General features: G+C 33.3%; 1 protein-coding gene across 2 annotated transcripts in view; it reads left to right on the top strand.

Annotated features, from left to right (window-relative positions):
- The window catches only part of Hells (helicase, lymphoid specific), a 49,296-nt gene that overhangs the window by 14,428 nt on the left and 11,400 nt on the right, over window positions 1-23,468 (top strand). For both annotated transcript variants that reach the window (XM_071611078.1, XM_027939904.2), the window contains exons 8-21: window positions 1,816-2,043; window positions 2,357-2,539; window positions 3,015-3,158; window positions 5,285-5,481; window positions 7,794-7,890; window positions 12,363-12,524; window positions 13,655-13,794; window positions 13,879-14,017; window positions 15,228-15,311; window positions 15,401-15,520; window positions 16,593-16,709; window positions 17,066-17,225; window positions 19,293-19,389; window positions 19,466-19,542. In XM_071611078.1, coding sequence (XP_071467179.1) covers window positions 1,816-2,043; window positions 2,357-2,539; window positions 3,015-3,158; window positions 5,285-5,481; window positions 7,794-7,890; window positions 12,363-12,524; window positions 13,655-13,794; window positions 13,879-14,017; window positions 15,228-15,311; window positions 15,401-15,520; window positions 16,593-16,709; window positions 17,066-17,225; window positions 19,293-19,389; window positions 19,466-19,542 — 1,945 coding nt within the window. The remainder of the gene's footprint in view (window positions 1-1,815; window positions 2,044-2,356; window positions 2,540-3,014; window positions 3,159-5,284; window positions 5,482-7,793; window positions 7,891-12,362; window positions 12,525-13,654; window positions 13,795-13,878; window positions 14,018-15,227; window positions 15,312-15,400; window positions 15,521-16,592; window positions 16,710-17,065; window positions 17,226-19,292; window positions 19,390-19,465; window positions 19,543-23,468) is intronic.

Below are 23,468 nucleotides of genomic sequence, written 5' to 3'. Positions count from 1 at the left end.
TTTAGTCACCACTGGACATTTTTCTCAACATTCATTCCATTTCTCTGCTTTAAAAAAAAAAAATCCATTTACTTTTTTTTTATCTTTCTTTCTTACATTTCAACTTCAGGTGTTCATAACGTGTTCTTTGATGTATCAGTATCAATGAATGCATCTAGCAATAATAATGCCTTAAACTTTTGAATCTAGCAATGATACAGGTATCTATAAATATGTGGATATATAGGTGGGTCATCAGGTAGAAGCTGTGGGGGATGCCTTTATCTTGTTTCTGACCTTAAAGATTTTCTCTAGTTCTGTTTGGGAAGGCTAGATTTCTGTTCCTACATCCCACCTATCTGACACTATCGTTTTGTTTTAGGTGGACACAATATCTTTATTTTTATGTGGTGCTGAGGATCGAACCCAGTGCCTCACGCATGCCAGGCCAGCACGCTACCACTTGAGCCACAACCCCAGCCCCATGAGGTTCCTTTTTAATCTTGAGTATTCCCTAACTTAAGCCCTAATAATTACATGTTTGCATAGGGAAGCAGAAGCAAAATAATTAACATGAAAATATTTACTAATGGATATAAACTTCAAGTGATTAATTTATACTTCAGATTAATAGGCCACTGGAAAAATTCATGTCATGATTATGAAATGAGAGGTACTTTATTTAATTTTTGGTACCAAGGATTGCACCCACTGGCACTTTACCACTGAGCAACACCCACATACCTTTTTATTTTGAGAAAAGATCTCACTAAATTGCTTTGGGTATTGGTATGTTGCTGAGGCTGGTTTTGAACTTGTGATCTGGACAAGTGCAGTACCACTGAACCCCAGCCCCTCTCTTAAGTTGTTGTTGTTTTATATTTTTTAATTGTAGTTGGACATAATACCTTTATTTATTTTAATGTGATGCTGAGGATCGAACCCAGGGCTTCACACGTGCTAGGCAAGCTCTGTATGGCTGAGCCACAACCCCAGTCCCAAGTTTTTTAATATATAGTTTTTAGTTGTAGATGGACACAGTACCTTTATTTTATTTTTTGTGGTGCTGAGGATCGAACCCAATGCCTTACATGTGCTAGGCAAGTGTTCTACCACAGAGCTACAATCAAGCCCCACAATTATTTTTTTCTTTTTTAATATTTATTTATTTTTTAGTTTTCGGCAGACACATCTTTGTTGGTATGTGGTGCTGAGGATCGAACCCGGGCTGCACGCATGCCAGGCGAGCGTGCTACCGCTTGAGCCACATCCCCAGCCCATCCCACAATTCTTATATATAGACAAACATACATTTTACTCTTTGGACAGCAATATTGGGGAATTCTACTTCACATTATTGCCAGCATTTGATGTTGTCAGTCATTTTTAATTTTAACCATTCTATGGATCTGAAATGATACCTTGTGTTGTTTTTAACTTGTTTTCCTATTTACTGATGATAGTTTTTGTAATAGTTGGATTTTTCTTTGTCTTGTTCAAGGGATGTATAACTGTCACAAGGTTATCAAGATAATTCTTTTCATTTTATATTTATACCTGTGATTTTATCACAAATAGATTTGTGTGGAATAATGACATTTGAGTTTAATATTTTTCCACTTAAATATACAGTTGTTTCAGCATAATTTCTAAGACTTTTCCCCTTTTTTTGTACCTGGGATTGAACCCAAGGGCACTTAACCAATGATCTTTGTTCTTCTTACCTAATGAATATAGGAAGAGATACATTTTGATAATGTTTTTTGGATACATGAGGTGAGGAATATAGTAGCATTTTGTGTCAGACTTATAATTAAACTTTTTTTTTCTTTGCAGGATGAAAGTTCCTCCTCTGCTAATCTCTGTGTAGAAGATCTTCAGAAAAATAAAGATTCAAATAGTATGATTAAAGATAGATTGTCTCAGACAGTTAGGCAGAATGCTAAATTCTTTTTTGACCCAGTTCGGAAATGTAATGGACAGCCAGTGCCCTTTCAACAACCAAAGTACTTCACAGGAGGAGTGATGCGATGGTACCAAGTAGAAGGCATGGAATGGCTTAGGGTAATGAGTTTTCTTTTTTGTTGTTGTTGCTGTTGTTAAATTTTTTTTGTAGTTGTAGATGACAGAATTCCTTTGTTTTATTTATTATGTGGTGCTGAGGTACAGCCCCAGCCCAAGTTGTCATTTTTAATATAGTTAGAATTCTGGCACTTTATAATGGCTTTGATAAAAGTCATCCCACAAGTGTTATTATAATTTATGGCATTAATATGTCAGTCACATCATAATTGCCATTGAGTATGCTTGTACAAAAGAAATAATTCAGTAGATGTTTTTATCACAATTTAAATTCAGTGTATATTCTTTTGTCTAGATGCTTTGGGAAAATGGAATTAATGGTATTTTAGCAGATGAAATGGGCCTCGGAAAGACAGTTCAGTGCATTGCTACAATTGCATTGATGATTCAGAGAGGAGTGCCTGGACCTTTTCTTGTTTGTGGCCCTTTGTCTACACTTCCTAACTGGATGGCCGAATTCAAAAGGTTTACACCAGAAGTAAGACATATTCCCTTACATTAAATGTATTATTTCACATGTGTTATTGCAGGAATTATAGAGCTCCTACAATAATACTGGTTTCTGTATAAGCATTGCATTTGATTTGACTTTTTCAATCTGAGCGATGTCATTCTTAAAGTTTATATAGAAGAGTTGGTACTGGCAATCTTAGACATCTTGCCTAAAATGTACCTGTAAAGAGTTCTCTAGATTGCATGATTTGACTCCCCTAATATAGACCTAGGTAGAATTTTTTTAAAATTCTGTTTGTTCTTATCTGGCATTTGCCACATACAAATTGTTTTATTCACATTCTTACCTTATGAGAAGAATATGTTCCCCCCCCTTTTTTTAATTTCTTTTTTAGTTGTAGATGGACACAATACCTTTATTTTGTTTATTTATTTATATTTCATGCTTTTCAAATAATTAATACTTAAATTTTGTTCCAAATTGATATAAAATCTTTTAGATTCCGACAATGTTATATCATGGAACTCAGGAAGAACGTCAAAAATTGGTAAGGAATATTCACAAAAGGAAAGGGACACTGCAGATTCATCCTGTGGTAATTACATCATTCGAAATAGCCATGAGAGACCGAAATGCATTACAGGTACAGGTGGTCTTCACTGGTTTCTTTATGATCTGTAACTATTTAATTCATACCACTTACCATTCAGTGGCATTTGTTTAAATTTTTTTGGGTGAAATTAATCGAGGGTATTGTTCTGGAGGCTCATATTAAAGATTGGGATAAAATGTGGTATTTCTTAGCAAAATTAAATCTTACAGCATTTTAAACTTTGGCCATAATTATCACTTTAAGTGTATTAGTCATACATAATCTGAATATACTACAGATATGTTTGTAATATGTACTTTTTCTCTTTTTTAAGGAAGCTTTTTTGTTATTGTTTTTTTTTTTTATATGATGCCAGGGATAGAACCCAGCACCTCACGCCTGCTAGGCAAGTGCTCTACCACTGAGCCACAACCCTAGCCCCTCAGTAGCACGTGCTTTTGAGTATATGGAATTTATCAATCCACTTGTTTTAATCAAATAAGAATAGAATATTTGAAGACAAGTTTTTTTATGGGACTGTCGATAACATTTCCGTCTCTGTATCTCTTGATATCATAGCAACTCACTTATTAATATTCATATTATTACAGTGCAGTTAGAAAATTACTTGCTACTTCATTTATTTCATACATGATCCTTTTAAGTTTTTCTTATGTGAAATAAAGAAAGTAACTTAAGTAATGACATCAAGTCATAAATGGAGCATAATGGCTTCCATAATCAATGATCAGTATGTGTCAGATATTATATGTGTGGGTGGAACTTTGGAATGTGATTTGCAGAGGTCTTAGCTAACAAGTTTAACAAAGTTTATGAATATTTGCATCAATAAAAAGTATCATAACTATTTTTTCACAGTAAAAGTTAACTACTTGTAAAAAAAAGTAGAATATGAAAAGATAAAGAGTACCTGAAATTCTACCTGACAATTTTGTTTCTGTTCTACTGATAACTTAGAGGAATAATTTATACCTAGTAACATACTATACATTCTCTTTCGTAACTCTTGTTCACAATAATGTAATATGAAACCTTTTCTAATTAATTTCCTCTCCCTATCTAGCCCATATTGAAATAGTTAAGTTTCCTTGTCAATTTCAAATGGGAGTGGTGTTCTGAGGCTCCTGTTTGGTGTGTGACAAGAGAAGTTTCAGACCTGACTAATTAGTTTTCCAGGTTCCTTAACATTTGTTTCCTTAGTTTTTCACTTACTCATTTATAAAGGGTGTTTTATTTTATATGGTAGTTTCAGATAGGTGTCTTGTAGTGAGAGAAAATTAAGGATTGCCAAAAATTTGCTAGGAGAATAAGTCCCTTTCAAGTGATTTTATTTAAAGAGTAATAATAGTATAATTTTTTTATTCTGTTAGGGGTGTATTATATAAAGTTCAATGTAAAAGATCCTTATTTCATACTGTATCCCCAATTTGCCAGTCTCATTTTTTAAAGATACTTAACATTTGAGTTTTATGTATTTATATTTCCAGAAATATTTAATATTTCTATTTTTTTTACAATAAATTAGATAAACTTAAGTTTGCCTGATAAGGTAAAAGAGAAAGCACAGATATTAAAAATGAGAAAATAATTTTAATGACAGCTTTATGAAAACAAATATATATCTTTGATAATATAAGTTGCTAAAATTGACTTCAGAAGAAAGGAGCAAATCAATAACTTAGAAACATTGAGAACATTGTCAGATTAAAAAGAATATTAATTTCAGATATAGGCCTCCAGACTGAACATTATAATGCTGTTTAACATTTCTGACCATGTGGAACTAATGAAAGGTTTTGATAATTTTTTAGGAATATAGTAGTTTTTAGGAATCCAACAGCAGAACTTGGTAAAACATTAGAAAAGATACAGATTACTTTGACTAGAAAGCGAATGAGGACTAGCAGGTGGACTTAAGTATTATTTCATATCTAGTGGAATCTGTTCTAGGAATAGAATGACATATTGGTTTTAGTAATCTATTAATTTGTCCCATTACTGGATCAAAGGAAAACATGATTATTTCAATAAATACAAATATAATATTTAATAAAAATAAAACAACCAGTCCTAAGAAAAGTTATATTTTTAGAATTGTTTTTAGGAAGAACTGTATGATAATTATTTTAAATTTTTTTTCTCAATTCATTTTCTAGCATTGTTATTGGAAATATTTAATAGTAGATGAAGGACACAGGATTAAGAATATGAAATGCCGTCTAATCAGGGAGTTAAAACGGTTCAATGCTGATAACAAACTTCTTTTGACTGGTACTCCCTTACAAAACAATTTATCAGAACTTTGGTCATTGCTAAACTTTTTGTTGCCAGATGTATTTGATGACTTGAAAAGGTAGGTAAGCCAGTTATTTAACTGTTTTCTGGTTTTTTTCAAATCTCAAAAATCTGTTCTCTTAGCTGAAATTATTTCCTTTCTTCTAGGTAGCTGAATTTAAATGATTATTTTGTCAGGTTCTTTGTGATATATATTTTTTGTGGTGTATTTCAAAGTGTGTTCTGTTTTGACACAAAGTATGTGAAAGCAGATAAAAGATGATTTAAAACTGAATTTGCATTGGACTGGTGAGGTAGCTTAGTGGTATTATACTTGCCCAGCACATGTGAGGCTCTGTTTTTTTCCCCAAGCACTATAAAACAGAACAAAACAAAACAAAAAAACCTTACTTGTATCGATTAAAGAAAAACTAAAAATACTATCTTACACAAATATTTTTATAATAAGACTCTTGTTTTGTTTTTATCTTTACAAAACAATCCATGGAGATAAAAAGGTTAAATATATTCCCTGTCTCACATATAAGAAAGTCTAGGCATAAAGTTGTTATTAGCACATAACAAGTTTAGCACCAGACTGAATATTAAAACAAAGGTTTCCTGATTTTTTTTTTTTTTTTTTAAGTATTTTGTTTTAGTTGTCAATGAAGCTTTATTTTACTTATTGATAAGTGGTGCTGAGAATTGAACCCAGTGCCTCACACATGCTAGGCAAGTGCTCTGCCACTGAGCCACAACCCCAACCGATTTCCTGATTTCAACCTAGTAGTTTTATTCTAGAAATTGTTTGAATTTAGATTATGTCATAAAAAAAAAAAAGTTTTTGGGAAAAGTATACTCAGTGGAAGAGGAGACAAGATGACAAAAATATTTTAGATGGAAATACAACAGAATGAGGTGGAAAAAACTGACTGACTTATATTATCATGGGGAAGCTACATAATATTTTGTTTTGAGAATGTGTTCCAAATCAGATTTCCAAATATTGGCCCAGGGTCACTCTGATTATTATAACTATGCAAACTTTTACTAAAGGACAAGATTTTCAGGTCCTATGCAGAGCTACTGAATTGGAATCTGTTTGAAAAAAATCTGATCTAACTACTACATGAAAGTAGCAGTTTTTTTCAAAATTAGATATTAACAATATAACATTATTTAGATTATTAATATGTGCATGTTTACACTTAATTACTCATTTTTTAATATTTATTTTTTAGTTTTAGGTGGACACAATATCTTTATTTTTATGTGGTGTTGAGGATCAAACTCAGCGCCCGGCACATGCCAGGCAAGCGCGATGCGCTTGAGCCACATCCCTAGCCCTTAATTACTCATTTTAATAATTTTTTTACAATGAGTGGAACTAAAAATGTATGGTTAGATATATTATGAAGTTATATGTATGTTGAACTTTTTGAAATGGATCAGATAAATACCTACAGAAATACATCACATGGCCATGGGTTTTGGCATTACTGTTAATTCTGTAACTATTCAGAATGTTTTATATATTATATTCCTTGGGTATTGCTTTCCTAGCAGGCTTGAGTTCCTGAGTTCAATCCCTACCACTGTAAAAACAAACAAACAAAACTAATAATACCTTAATCTATCTTTATTGTTTCTTGGGAATGGGGGTTACTGGGGATTTAACCCAGGAGTGATTAACCATTCCGCAACATCCCCAGATGTTTTTATTTGTTTAATTTTGAGACAGGTCTCACTAAGTTGCTGAGACTGGCCTTAAACTTGTAATACTCCTGTCTCAGACTGAGTTGCTGGGGTACAGGCATATGCCACCATTCCTGGCTCTTTATTTGATTTTTAAGCTATTATAAGATTATGTTGACATTTGTAAATTAGAAAAATGTCCCCTTTCAAACATAGCTCTTTTTTTTAATATTTATTTTTTAGTTTTAGATGGACACAATATCTTTATTTTATTTTTATGTGGTGCTGAGAATCGAACCCAGTGCCTCACGCATGCTAGGCGAGCATGCTACCACTTGAGCCACATCCCCAGCCCCAAATCATAGCTCTTAATTAAATTAATTAATTATTTTTGTGATGCTGGGAATAAAACCCAGGGCTTCACATTGCTAGGCAAGCATTTTTTTTTTTTTTCCCCTTCAGTACCGGGATTGAACTCCGGGCCTCCTACCAAATCACAGTTCTTGATTGTTGGTTGAAAAAATACAATCACTTCCTCTTTGTTGTTGGAATGTATTCTTTACATTAAAAAATTGCATCTAAGAGGTTGGTGCACAAATATCCATGCTTGATATATGCAAATTAATATAAAATTGTAAAGCATGTGTTAATATAATTGAATCATGATAAGTTAATTTATGATCATTTTTTTTCCAGCTTTGAGTCTTGGTTTGACATCACTAGTCTTTCTGAAACTGCTGAAGACATTATAGCCAAAGAAAGAGAGCAGAATGTATTGCATATGCTGCACCAGGTGTTGACTGTTTTCTTATTCTGCTTATTGTATACTCATAGAATAAGCCTTGGAAGTGGACACTAGAAAAATGAATTTTCCCAAATGCGATTTCCTGGCTGTTTCCCTACTCCCAGAGGGAAATTTTATGGCACAATTCAAGTGCTTAATTAAATTTTGCCCTTTTAAAAACTTGGTACTGAGAATTGAACCCAGGGGCATGTCCCATGTTCCAGACAAGTTCTCTACCACTGGGTAACACCTCCAGGGTTGTGTCCCCTACCCATCCCCCACACTTTTTTTTTTTCCTTCTTATTTTGAGACAGGGATTTACCAATTTGCCCATGCTAGCCTAGAACTTGTGATCCACTTGCCTCAGCCTCCTGAGTAGCTTGGATTACAGGTGTGTGTCACCATGCTTAGCTGCCTTTTTATCATATCATAGAGTCTTACTCAGTTGCTGAGGCTGGCCTCAAATTTTCCATCTTCCTACCTCAATCTCCTTAGTTGCTAGGATTACAGGCAGGTGCTGCCTGTGTTTTAATAATTTTTCTCACTGCTATCTGCATTTAATACTTCATCCATTCTACCCTATTTCCCAAGCTTTCCTTCCCTCTCTTCCCTCCTGTCCTCCTTACCCTCTACCATTCTCCTTCTATACTACTTATCTTTAGATTAATATGATCTTTTAAAGGTCTAGTAATGTGGCCCTAAAAAGCTTCTTATTTGTGAGATAGGGTTTTTTTTTTTAAATAAAATTATCAATTTACTACTTTTACAATTTTTTTTTGTGTGTCACTACATGTAGACTTAATCCATCAGATTGTTTTCCCATTGGGAAGAAAAAAATTTTTAACAGGTTTTTAGGTGTCAGTGAGATATTTATTTTATGTGCGGAGCTGAGAATTGAACTCAGGGCCTCACACATATTAGGCAAGTGCTCTACCACTGAGCTACAACCCCAGCCCCTCTCATCACATTTTAATAACGGCTTATTATCCCATTATCATGTTTCTTTACAATTAATTGTATCTACCTTTTATTATTTCAACATTTTTCTCTATTATAAACAAGTACCTATACTTATATCTTGTTTATTTTGGCTTATTTCCTAAGAATTCCAAGTAGTATTGCTGGGAAGGTGTATATATTAAGGCTTTTGACATGTTGGAAAATTGCCCTTCAGAAAGAATTTATATACCATATGTATCTCTTTTTTGGACTTTGTGTGTGTGTGTGTACATTTTTTTTATGGTGTCCTTTTGGTTTTGGTACCAGGGATTGAACTCAAGGGCACTCAACCACTGAGCCACATCCTTAGACCTATTTTGTATTTTAGTTAGAGACAAGGTCTCACTGAGTTGCTTAGTGCCTCTCTTTTGCTGAGGCTGGCTTTGAACTTTTGATCCTCCTGCCTCAACCTCCCAAGCTACTGGGATTACAGGCTTATGCCAATGAACTCAGCCTTTTATGGTGTCTTTATGTGTGTTTTTGTGAGGTTTTTAAGATTTTTTTGGTGTGCTAATAGCTGTTTCGGATATTTTTGGGTAAAGTGTCCTAGTGTGTGAAACATTGAGGGAATATGGCTTATAAAGGAACAGATGTGTTTTGGCTTGATGTAGCAAATAGGATAGCAAAGTAAGGCTTTGATATTAGGTTTCTTAGGAAACTTAATTATAAAGTTAAGTCAGTTAAAATTTGTAGAATTTGGCACTTAGGAGTGGGTCTTAGAGGAATCTAGGTGAAAAGTCTTCCCAATGCAATAGTCCTTTTAAAGATATTCGTGAGAAATGGCCATCTGATTTAATATTTTTTAGTTGATGTTTTACAAGGAGGGATACTGGAATTGCTATTTTTATGGGAAAGAACTTCAAGTTTACTTGAGTATAAAGATTATGATAGTGAATTTAATATACCAATCTCTGAATTCAATAATGTATCAAGAGTCATGGCATTTTTCAGAGCCACAGTGCTAAGAAAATTCTGTGTAACACTGTTTAAATTTGTCTTATGGTAACTCATGCTTTGCACCTAATTTTGTTTAAATGAATTACCTGGGGGAAAGTCTTTATTAAACGTAAAGTCAGATTAGTTGGAGATAATTTTGAATGTCTTGTATATTTTCTTACTCAAACGTTAAATTCCTTGGTGTCTCCGTATATTCTATAAATTCTATAAGAAAGAATTTGAAATGTTTTCATATGCTTTCATGTCTCACTGACTTGCTATACTTGCTTAGCCTTCCTTTAAGATATTTACTTAGAGATATTTTCAAAGTATTAGTGTACAAAATGTAAAGCAAAACTCAACATCCTGAATCTGAGTCTACATTGCATTTTGGATTTAATTATATGAAAGATGCTGAATATATTTGTGTTTTTCATATTCTTTTACTATAAGCTATTGAGATAATATCTCAAAATTAAGCGCCATCATACTTACAGTGTTATACTTAATTTTTCGTAAATCAAAACTTTTAAACATTGAAACTCTTACAATTTGCTTATTTTTAGAATTGTCATTTACAGGGGCTAGGGCTGTAGCTCAGTGGCAGAGTGTTTGCCTAGCATGTGTGAGGCACTGGGTTTGATTCTCAGCACCACATAAAAATAAACAAATAAAATAAAAGTATGCTGTCCATCTACAATAAAAAAAAAAATTGTTATTTGCATCTGTAATCTTTATTCTTCATTCTTAAAATGTGTATTTAGCTGACCTTTTCATCATTAATCTTTAAAAATTTCATCTCATTTGAGGAAATATAATCCTAGTATATCTAGTATTGTTGACCTAAGATTAGTATCCTACTCAGTATACTTTTGTTTTTTCATACCAGGGATTGAACCCAGGGTCGCTTAACCGCTGAACCACATCCCTGGCCCTTTTTTTGTATTTTTTATTTAGAGATAGGGTCTCACTGAGTTTCTCGGGTCTCGCTAAGTTGCTGAGGTTGGCTTTGAACTCATGATTCTCCTGCCTGAGCCTCTGGGATTACAGACATGCACCACCACGCCTGGCCTCAGTATACTTTTTAAAAAATTGAACTGTGCATGTGGATGTACATGTCACAAAGTTATAGTATCTTCAAAAAAATAATTTTTTTAACTTTCTGTGTAAAGCTAATTTTTTTTCCTAGTTCCTTCCCACATTAGAGACCCAAAACAGCATCACATTTAAAGATTCACTTACTTAAAAATTATATATGGTAAAAAGTTTTTGAATAGTATAGAAATCTGGACAATGAAAAGTAAAAATTTTCTCCTGTTTCCCCTGCACTTCTTTTTCTCTTGCCCAAGTATAACTAGCATAGTCTTAATCTATTTTAATATTTGTATGCTGACAAATACATATATAAATAAGCCATATAAATATTTTGGAACAGTGTATGAATGCCTCTTCCACATATTTACCTTTTCTAGATAACATTGAACTTTTAAATATCAGTGCATTGGTGGAAAAATATATCTCATTATTATCTTGTTCTCTTTGAAGATAGGAACATCTTTCACCATGTTTATGGAACATTTGTATTTTCTCCCTGATGTGTATTTGTTTCTGGATTAGTAACTTCAGATAAGTTTTTTTTCCTTAAATCATTGGTAATGTTTGTTTTCTGGTATAGTTGTTCTGTGCTTAGCCCTATACTTGGGTACAATTTGAGTAGTACATAGCCTGCAAATGAGCCCTGCCATATGTAAACTGATTGTCAATTTATATTAAAGATGATTATAAATTCATTTTAAATGACAAAAATTAATAATGGCATAATTATTTCTGTGTTCTATTTATGAATATGATAATCATTTGTAATAAAGGAGAATAATTTTAAGCCTGAAGTTTTAGAGTTTAAGGAGAAATTTACCATGTGTTATGGTGTTCACTTAAATTCCTAGTTGCTCAGGAGGCTGACACAGGAAGGTTAGGAGTTTGAAGTAAGCCTGGGCAACATGGTAAAAATATATGTAGACACATACACACACACACAATTTTTCATGTTTATGTTCTTAGTTGGATTGGCTTTCTATTGGCCTAAAACCTCACTCTGAAATTTGCGGACTATATTGAAAACCTAAGTAAAATATTACTCCCTATCCTTACCCTGGGTACTGGAGATTGAACCCAGGGCTACCCTACCACTGAGTTACATCCCACTCCTTTTTTTATATATTTTTTTTACTTTTTGAGACAAGATCTTGCTAAGTTGCCATGGTTGACCTTGAACTTGGAATACTCCTCTCTGCCTCCCAAGTTGCTAAATAACCATCTTTTAAAAATTTTTGCTCTTCAAATTATTAAGATACAGTCTTAGAGATTTTATGAATTTATAATGTGCTAGTCTGATATGGGAAATTTCAAGGATGATATTTTAATTTCATATTTCAAGAATTGATTGTGTTTATAGTGGCATAGGAGAAAGAAGGATAAGGAGTTTGTGGGGATGTTATTTGAAAAAATATTATATTTATATTTATTTGTTTATGTTGAAATTTTAGATTCTGACTCCTTTTTTACTGAGAAGACTAAAATCTGATGTTGCTCTTGAAGTTCCTCCTAAACGAGAAGTAATTGTTTATGCACCGCTTTCAAAGAAACAAGAAGTCTTTTACACAGCAATTGTGAATCGTACAATTGCAAATATGTTTGGAACCAGTGAGGTATATAGTGTGTGCTTGAAATATACTGTGAATGTAACATGATAATAAAACTTCACAATTATGTCAGTCTTATGGCTCTTCACCTGTTCTCAGGATTTGTTGTTATGAATTTGTAACTGAAGTATTAGGCATAAGAACAGAAGCAAAAGTTTTTTTTCTAGTATAAATAATCCTGAAATTTAATTGGTCTCTGCATTTCCTGCTCTGTGATCATCTAAAATGCTTGTTAACAAAATTTTAAATTCCTGTCAGATTAACCTTAATTATTGCTGTCTGGGAATGGATTTAGAAATGCATTTAATGCAAGTACACAGCTGGGTATGGGGCTATATACCCCTGATCCCAGCAACTTGGGGAGCTGAGGCAGGAGGGTTCTAAGTTTGAGGCCAACCTCAGAAATTTAGTGAGATTCTGTCTCAAAAATTAAAAAGGGATAGGGGTGCAGCTCAGTGATAAGTGCTCTCCTGAGCTTCAATTGCCAGTACCAAAACAAAAGCAAAAACAAACAAACGAAAAAAAACCCTCACTGTTATTTGATAAACACTGAAGGCTTGCCATCTATACCATTTTTCTCCACATCCGCAGTTCCTAAGAAGTGAAGATGCAATGCGATTATCATGTAATGAAATCAGGAAACTCATAAATTCTAATGTCTTACATATCCTTTATTTTTTTCTACTGAGCAATAAAGATACTCTCACTTTCAAATGTTGTTTTCAGTGATAAAACAAATTTTACACATTTGTATTTGAGTATAGATCATGGCTGTGAGGTAATTGTGCCTTTGAGTATTACTAAAAGTTGATGAAAGAGCCAGCATGGTGGCATATATCCTAATCCCAGCAATCCAGGAGGCTGAGGCAGGAGGATTACAAGTTCAAGGCAAGCCTCAGCAACTTAGATCCTATCTCAAAAGAAGGGGATTAGAGACTGTGGATATGACTTAGCGTCCGTGGGTTCGATCCCTAAAATTGCTGAAATTTGCTGTCCTCTTCAAAATTGCTGAAAGAAAATTAGTATTTATTTAAGTCTTAAAAGTCAGTTTGTACATAAAAATATTATACTTCACTTATAGGTAGGACTTCATTGTCTAGCTTTATAAATGGGTATTTTAATTTGTTCTTTTTTAGAAAGAAACAGTTGAACTAAGTCCTACTGGACGACCAAAACGGCGAACTAGAAAATCAATAAATTACAGCAAGATAGATAATTTTCCTAATGAATTGGAAAAACTGATCAGTCAAATACAGCCAGAGGTGGACAGAGAAAGGTGTGAGTTTAAAATAACTTTTAAGTATTCTTCGAACTGATGTGTTTTGTATTTCTTATATGTACACATTAATGTTTTTGATAGAACTGTGGTGGAAGTGAATAGCCCTATAGAATCTGAAGTTAATCTGAAGCTGCAGAATATAATGATGCTACTTCGTAAATGCTGTAATCATCCATATCTGATTGAATATCCTATAGATCCTGTTACACAAGAGTTTAAGGTGAATATTGTTTAATAATTTTGTTATTTTGTACCTTTAACATTGGGTTAAAGTATTATTTGGTTTATTTTTTAAAATACTGTGTTGTGTATCATCAAGATTATAATCCAGTAAACTGAGTCTTCCAGCACCCCCACTCCGCCCCACCCCAAATTTAGAGAACTTAAGGAGGGTTGGAATGATGGTCTTTTTGTGTACAGTCCAACTTATTTCCTTACAGCTATATGAACAGCTAGGAATTATTCTGAATTTTGTAAAGCAGTTAATTTCTATTTTTGCTCTCTCTTAGAGATAGTTGTCATTTTTTCAGTATTCCTTTTAGTTAATATTTAGCTTGTCAAAATCTGCTGCTCATTACTTATGAGTCACAAACGGCTACAGAAGAAAACCAAAATGTTGATAATAGTTGGGGACTTTCAGATTAAATGAATGAAATTGCAATTGATTAAAAAAAAATAGCATAGTGTTAAATTGTTTTTAGTGAAGAAGGATTTCATACTAATTAATAGCAGGGTTTCTCAACCCTGGCAGTATTGACATTTTGAGCCAGATAATTTTTATTTAGGAGGTAAAGTCCTGTGTACTGTCTACGTTTATCAGCATCTTTGGCCTTTGGTAGCCAGTAGGTCCATTTTCCCCGTTTGTGAAAACCTAAAATGCCTCTAGCAATTGCTGAATGTCCCCTTACGGTGGAAGGCAAATTTGCCCTTATTTTGAGAACCATACTTTACACTTGTGAGTAAAGAAAATAAAGCTTTCCTACTCAAGTGGAAATCTCTTTCTGAAGGAAACTTCACCAAAAGATGAACTTTTTTTCCCCAAAGCTAAAAGATAAACGTTTTATTTAACCTCAATAGTTAGATTGGTTTTACACTCATGTTTTCTTAATTTTTACTGAGAATTCTAATAGCAATGTTTCTCCATATTTTACGCAGTTATAAACCTCAGCATACACACAGTGAGTTTGACAAATTCTTTGAGGGACTGTGGTTCACAGATAGGTTCCTGATTATACTTGAACTTTTGTGTGAGATCACTGAGTTTTCATTCTAGAGTGTCTTGAAGTAACTACTGATTTAAAAATAATAACAAGGTCAATTTTTTGAAAAGTTTTATAATGATTTATCACTGAAATGGTATGTTTTTAATTTTTATAAAGCAAGAGACTAGTAATTATCGTGACATTTTTCTTCTTTGTCCATTTTTAAAGATTGATGAAGAATTAGTAACGAATTCTGGGAAATTCTTAATTTTGGATCGAATGCTGCCAGAACTGAAAAAAAGAGGTCACAAGGTGGTAATTTGTTTGGAATTTTTATTGTTTTATTATTTTTTATGAAGCAGTATAGACACTATGCATACTAAGATATATCTCAATTTTAGGTGCTGCTTTTTTCACAAATGACAAGAATGTTGGACATTCTGATGGATTACTGCCATCTTAGAAATTTCAACTTTAGCAGGCTTGATGGGTCCATGTCTTATTCCGAGAGAGAGGAAAATGTAAGACTATTTATGTCATACATAATAAAATTATAACTTTTGCAGTACCCAGGGATTGAACCTAGGGACACTTACTTAACCACTTAGTCACATCCCAACCCTATTTATTTTTCATTTTTATTTTAAGACAAGTTCTCATTATTGTATATATAAACGTGTATATATATGTTTATACATTTATACATATAAACATGTCCCAAACCCCGTTAATACATACAACATTATCATTAGCCTAGAAAGGTTTCTATCTCTTCCAGGTTAATTTACCTTTCTCACCCACTTGATTTTTTTAGGCAACTGGTACTGAATTTTTTAACCAGTTTTTGCATTAGTTTTTTTATTTAAACTTTTCTGTGAAAATTTTTTTAAAATTAAGATGGTAGGGCATGGCTAAGTGGTAGAGCGCTTGCCTGGCATGCATGAGGTGCTAGGTTCCATTCTCAGCACCACATAAAAATAAATAAATAAACAAAATAAAGGTATTGTGTCCATCTACAACCAAAAATTTAAAAATTTAAGATCTCCTTAGTGAGATAGTTATTTGAAAAATCAAATTAACACAGGGAGAGATTTTTATTAGTTTACGTAATTGTTTTGAAAATCTGAAAGACTGATTTGGCCTCTCTTGGAAAATCCTTTGTGTGGTATAAGAAATAAATATCTCAATCCCTGGTCCTTTTTTTTCTCTTCCTTCTTTTTTTTTTTTTTGGTGGCGGGGGTACCAGGTATGAATGCACAGGTGTTTAACCGCTGAGTCACATCCCAGCTTTCCCATTTTTAAATTTGTTTTTTATTTTGATACAGGGTCTCCCTAAGTTACTGAGGCTGGTCTCAAACTTGTGATCCTCTTAGTTTAGCCTCCCAAGTTCTTGGGATTACAGGAATACAACACCATTCCTGCCTAAATTATGGCTCTTTCTTTGCTTTTCTCCTTCCTTCCCTCATGAGGGATTGAACTCAAATTGACACATGCTAGGCAAGCATTCTACTAAGACTTAGCTACATCCCCAGCTCATCCCATCCGAAGTCTTAATGGTTGAAGTTGTTGTGTTTACATCTTTTTTGCTTTTAGATGCACAGTTTCAACACAGATCCAGATGTGTTTATCTTCTTAGTGAGTACACGAGCTGGTGGCCTGGGCATTAATTTGACTGCAGCAGATACAGTTATCATTTATGATAGTGATTGGGTAAGTTGAAGGTATAGCAATATGCTGTTGATATTTCTAATCTGAATTTTTAATCATCCTTATCTATATTATAATAATTTCATTTATCTCCTTTGAGAAGTGTCTGTTTTAAGGTCAAGAGTTATTGATCATTTTTTCTGCATATATTAACTTGTAATGCTTTCTTTTGAGTCTTTAAACATTTTCATGGTTTGTCATTATAGAAGTTACTGTATAAGTCTAAATTGAGCTAAGGCAACACAAAAAGTTTAATAAAAGTTGCTCATTGGATCATGAATGATGAGTTTATGCATTAACTGAGTTAATTTTATTCTAGTACTGTTCAATGTTGTTCTCTTTTTCCTTTTAATTTGAAGAACCCCCAGTCTGATCTTCAGGCCCAGGATCGATGTCATAGAATTGGTCAGACAAAGCCAGTTGTTGTATATCGCCTTGTTACAGCAAATACTATTGACCAGAAAATTGTGGAAAGAGCAGCTGCTAAAAGAAAACTGGAAAAGTTGATCATTCACAAAAGTAAATGATACTGTAGTATTTTTTTTTTTTTTTGGTTCAGTTTTCTCTGTGTGTGTTTCTGTCATGAACTTTTGTTGTAGATGGACACAATACGTTTATTTTATTCTTATTTATTTATTTTAAAATTTGTTTTCTTATACCTTTATTTTATTTATTTTTTATTTTTATGTGGTGCTGAGGATGGAACCCAGGGCCTCACATGTGCTAGGCAAGCACTCTACCACTGAGCTACAAACCCAGCCCCTACTTATTTATTTTTATGTGGTGCTGAGGATTGAGGCCAGTGCCTCATACTTGGTAGGCAAGTGCTCTACCAGTGAGCCACAACCCCAGCCCTCATTGTTATTTTCTTTATAATAAAAGAAATTGGTGCAACTTGATAAGACGTGGTTTAAAGCAAGAGTGGGAGATGTGGAGTTGCTAACAGCCTACATTAAGTTGGCAGTGATAGACATAAAGAACCTTAGCAATTGTTTAGATGTGGCACAGATGGGAAGAGAAGGGTCTAGGATAATTTTAAGGTGCAATATCTTAAACTCTAATGAGGAATTTGGTGTGATATTTTTATTGCATGTTTCTGATTAAGATAATTGCTTGTCAGAAATTTTTCTTGCAAGTTTAATATATTAAATACTAGAATAGTATTTGTATATTGAGAGAGTAATATAAAAAATCCATTTAAGTATTGAATATCGTTTAAATTTAGATAAATTTTATCAATAGTGTTAATGATCACAAAATTTGTTTTAAGATTTTTTTTTTTTTTTTTTTTAAAGTCACTCGGGTTTGAACTGAGGCACTCAACCACTGAGCCACATCCCCAGCCCTATTTTGTGTTTTATTTAGAACAGGGTTTCACTGAGTTGCTTAGTGCCTCTCTTTTGCTGAGGCTGGCCATCTTCTCGCCTCAGCCTCCCAACCAGGTGTTCACCATTGGGTCCTGCCTGCTTTCAGAATTTTAAAAGGTTAATTTTACACAAAAAACTTTGACACTTTTTTATGGAGGTATAATATACACAGATCTTAAGTATACAGCTTAATTATGACAAATGTATACACTTATATAACTCATTCACATTTAGAACATTTTTGTCATCCAATAAAGTTTTCTCAGGTACCCTCCTCTGTCATTCACCTTGCATGTCTGAGCTTATTCCACTGAGCAACTACTATTCTGATTCATATATAGATTAATTTTTTCTTTAACTGTTTATTTTTATGTGTGTATTCTGTTTTTCTCCTGTGAATTTTGATTAACATTTTAATATTCATCTGTTTTGTTTGTATTAGGAAGATTTTACTTGCTGAATAGTTTATTTATCCATTCTTTTTTGGTACCAAGGATTGAACCCTGGGGCACTTTAATCACTGAGCTACATCAATAACCCTTTTTATTTTTTATTTTGACACAGTCTCCCTAAGTTGCTTAGAGTCTCACTAAATTGCTGAGGCTGGCCTTGAACTTTCAATCTTCCTATCTCCTGCTCCCTAGATGCTGGTGCTCCCTGTTAAGCTGCTGGGATTACATGTGTGCACCACCATTCCAGCTTATCTATTCTTGTGTTCCTGGACATTCCAGCTATTTGAATAAGCATGAGTTTTTGTGGACATGATACATTTATTAGTTCTTGTTTTTGAGAGGAGGGTAAGTGTGTGTCTATTGGGAACTGCTAAATTCCTAAGTGAACATATAATATTATGCTTCGACCAGCAACATCTGAGAATTTCAGTTGCTTTTCTTTTCACCAACATTAGAGGGTTTTTTTGTTTTGTTTTGTTTTGTTGTTTTTTGTCCTTTTAAAAATGTAATCCCAGTGGCTCAGGAGGCTAAGGCAGGAGGATTGCAAGTTCAAAGCCAGCCTCCGCAATTTAGTGAGGCCCTAAGCAATTTAGTGAAACCCTGTCTCAAAAAGGGTTGGGAAGGTAGCTCAGTGGTTAAGTGCCTCTGGGTTCAATCTCTAATACAAAAAGTAAATAAATAAAATGGCAGCCATTCTGAATAGTTTGTAATTTATTGGATTTTAAAGCGAATTTTAATATGTTGCATTTGTTAAATTATTTTTCTAGATCATTTCAAAGGTGGTCAGTCTGGATTAAATCAATCTAAGAATTTCTTAGATCCTAAGGAATTAAAGGAGTTATTAAAATCTAGAGATTATGAAAGGTAAGCCTTTTAATTTTAGAAAAACTACTCATAGTTTTGATTTATTTAAACATACTGGAATATTTTGTTTTTATAGGGAAGTCAAAGGATCAAGAGAAAAGGTCATTAGTGATAAAGATCTTGAGTTGTTGTTAGATCGAAGTGATCTCATTGGTAAGTATCTCTCATGCTTTTAGTCTTTATGGAAACTTTAAAAGATAGACATAAATAGAATAGCGTCATGAATCCCTTGAACAATTAATGCATTCAGCTATAGTAGTTCACAACATTTAGTCAATCTTGTTTCATTGACATTTCTCTTTTCTTGGAGAGAGACTTAAAATCATATGTCAAACATGATGATATTTTGTCCACAAGTAGTTTATTGTGACTCTTCCTCTGAGAACATGTTTTTAAATAGAGCCATTATTTAACACATCTAAGAGAATAGCACTAGTACTTTTTTTTTTAATATTTATTTTTTAGTTGTAGTTGTACACAATATCTTTTATTTTATTTATTTTTATGTGGTGCTAAGTATGGAACCCAGGGCCTTGCCCGTGCGAGGCAAGCACTCTACCACTGATCCACAACTCCAGCCCTAGCAATAGTATTTTAATTTCATCTCCTCCCACCCCCAAATCCATTCACAGTTCCTCATTTGTCGCCTTTTTTTTTTAATAACATTTTGAATTGCATTTCTAATTATGTCTCTTCTTTTATAGTATCCCCTTATTTTGTTTTTCTTTGCCATTGATTTATTGGAGAACTTGAGTTATTTGCTCTATAGAATGGCCTGGGATTCCTAAAATGTCTGATTTTCCTTCCCTTTTTTATGTGCTTCAGCTTGTTCCTCAATATGCATATTTTCGATAAACTGACAAATAGTTCTTAATACTTAATTATATTTAAGTTTCATGTCTTTGCTATTATTTTATATCAGGGGCATGTCTGGGTTTCTGGTTTGTAGAGAGCTAAGATTGATCATTCAGACAGATCTGAATACTTCAGACTTTCTTGTCAACTTTTATTGAACTTCATGGTTTAAAAAAATTTTTTTGTTTGTTTTGTTTTAGATGTTGATGGACCTTTATTTTATTTTAAAAATATTTTTTAGTTGTAGTTGGACACAATACCTTTATTTTTTATATTTATGTTGTGCATAGGATCTAACCCAGGACCTCGCATGTGCTAGACGTGCGCTGTACCACTGAGCCACAACCCCATCTCCTGATGGACCTTTATTTTATTCATTTATTTATAAGTGGTGCTGAGAATTGAACCCAGTGCCTCATACATGTAGGCAAGTCCTGTACCACTGAACCACAACCCAAGCCTGGAACTTCATGGTTTTTAACATGTTGGTTGCTTAGAACCATTATTTCCTTGGGGTTTTACAAAATAATGATTTTCTTGTTTTATCATTTTAATTTAGCTGGGATTTGTCTACCTTTCCTATACTGAGGTATAGGAAAGATAGGATAAATTGCTTTTTTATTCATCACTTAGAATAAGTTGCTACCTACAATGATGACCATAAATTATTTTGAAAACAAAGGTGATATTTAAAGTCCACACTCTTGCTATTTATTTTTTGAATGGTGGCAATATCATACATTTTATGTATTTTATTGTATTTCAAATAAAATACCTATCATGGTGTTCACCTTTTCCAATTGTACTCAGTGATATTGTGCTGACACTTCGAAATTGGTAGATATATATGCCATACAAATATGCAAAAACTTCAAACTAGAGTGTTTGGAAATTGTGAACGTTTATTAGCATACCACTGGGTTTTCTGTGACTCATTGAATTGAAAGAATTTAAAAATGTACTACAGGGGGCTGGGGATGTGGCTCAAGCGGTAGCACGCTCTCGCCTGGCATGCATGCGGCCCGGGTTCGAGCCTCAGCACCACATACAAACAAAGATGAGTCTGCCGAGAATTAAAAAATAAATATTTAAAAAAAAAATATGTACTACAGATCTAAGTTCTTCAGTAGATCTATTTTGTAAATATTTTCTCCCTGTTTGTAGCTTATTAGTGTCTTTTGAACAGTAAAAGTTTATATTTTTGTTGAAGTCTAGATTTACCAAGTTTTTTCCTTTCAATTATGATGTTCTTAAACTGGTAAAGAACATTGATCTAGATTACTACAGAAATCAGGAATAAAAAGCTCTCACTTTTACAGTGTAGAAGGAGATCTTAAGAACTAATACCACAAAATATTGATAGTCTAAAGGAATAATAAATTGGAATCCAGATTGCTTGTATTTACAGATGGTCTGATTGCCTTCGTAGAAAGTACAAGGGAATCTGGAAGCTTTTAAGTAGAAGGTTGCTTTATAATTAATTGTGTATCATCAACAATTATTTAGTAAATAAAGTGTTTGCAATGGCTACAAATTTGGTTAAAAAGCCTATAATTAAATACAAAAGTCTTGGCCTGGGACTGTAGCTCAATGGTAGAGTGCTTGCCTCACAAGTGTGAGGCACTAGATTCAATCCTCAGCACCACATAAAAATAAATAAATAAATAAAGATATAAAAAATTATTTAAAAAATACAAAAATCTTAAAAGATTTGACCTCCATGGACAAAATTATGAATTGTTGAAGGTTATTAACATAAAGACTGAATAAGTGTATAGATTTAATGGATAGGAGTATTCAAATCAAAATCCTTTCACTTTTTAAGAATAATGAGTTTTAATTAACATTTATATATGTATAAGAATAAAGGGTCAAAAACCAAGGTAATTTGAAAACACGAGATACTCTACGCAAGGTATTGTCTTATTAAAATTATAATCAATTAAGACAGATGAATTAGCACATGGTGAGATATATTAAGTGGTATAGTATAGTGAACCTAGAAAAACAACCAAACTTTGGAAAAAGAGTGAAAGAAAAGGCATTTCAAACCAGAAAGGGAAAATTCCTTTTGGTTAATACATGATGCAGCATAATTATTAAACAGGGAAAACTAAACCCGGATCCTCCTTACCTCACAGTTGAACACACTCTACCCTTTAGCTATATCACCAGTCCTTTTTATTTTGAGACAGTCTTACTAAGCTGGCTTGGATTTCTGATACTCCTGCTTCAGACTTCCAAGTTTCTAGGGTTACAGTTGCAGGTGTGTGCCACCATGCCTGGTATTTAGGACATTTTTTGATAAGTTACCAATCTAAGTATATATTCAAAACCTGATTTTTGGGTGGTGGGATGGGCACCAGGGATTGAACTTTAGAGAAAGGGTCTCACCGAGTTGCTTAGCACCTCACTTTTGCTAAGGATGATTTTAGACTTGCAATACTCCTACCTCCAGCTTCCTGAGCCACTGGGATTATAGGTGTATGCCACTGTGCCTGGCTTAAAACTTAAGTTTTTTGTTTTGAAATATTTTTTAGTTATACATAGGCACAATATCTTTATTTTGTTTGTTTATTCTTATGTGAGGCTGAGGGTTGAACCTAGTGCCTCACGTGTGCGAGGCAAGCGCTCTTCCACTGAGCCACAACCCCACCCCCTCAAAACTTAATTTTTAAAAATATTTATTTATTTGTAGTATGGGGTACTGGACCCAGCAGCTTGTAGATGCTGAGCAAATGTTCTGCCACTAAACTACATCCCCAATATTAAAAGAACTTTAAAAAGTTAGGAAAAGGTATGAGTTTAGGATTGGAAAGGAATTAAGATGCAAAGCTCAGTTATTATAATGAAAAAAGATTTTAATACATTAATATTAAAGACATAAAACAACCTAAATAGATACTACATATTTGCAGTGATTTGGAATGTTTATAAAGGTAAGTTTTTCATGATATCTTGCTTCTCTTAACCATGATTGGGCTTCTTTTTAAAACATCTCTGAAAGCATAATTAAAATTGGTGTTCTGTTTATTACCCTACGGACATGTCTTAAATTTAGCAGAAGAGATTTTAACCAGTAAATTGAGACTTCATAATGCTTGTTCCCTATAGGCTAATTTTAGTTGTTGTAGAATATACCTTTTTCTTTTTGTTACTTTAACACTTAATTGTCAAAAAAGAGAGTGTCCCACACATGGGTTTTTATAATTTGGACATATGAT

This window comes from Marmota flaviventris, chromosome 4 (genome assembly GCF_047511675.1).
Source record: "Marmota flaviventris isolate mMarFla1 chromosome 4, mMarFla1.hap1, whole genome shotgun sequence".
Classification (NCBI taxonomy): Eukaryota; Metazoa; Chordata; class Mammalia; order Rodentia; family Sciuridae; genus Marmota; species Marmota flaviventris.
Note: the sequence above shows the minus strand (reverse complement) of the source record. Positions and strands in the feature narration are given on the sequence as shown.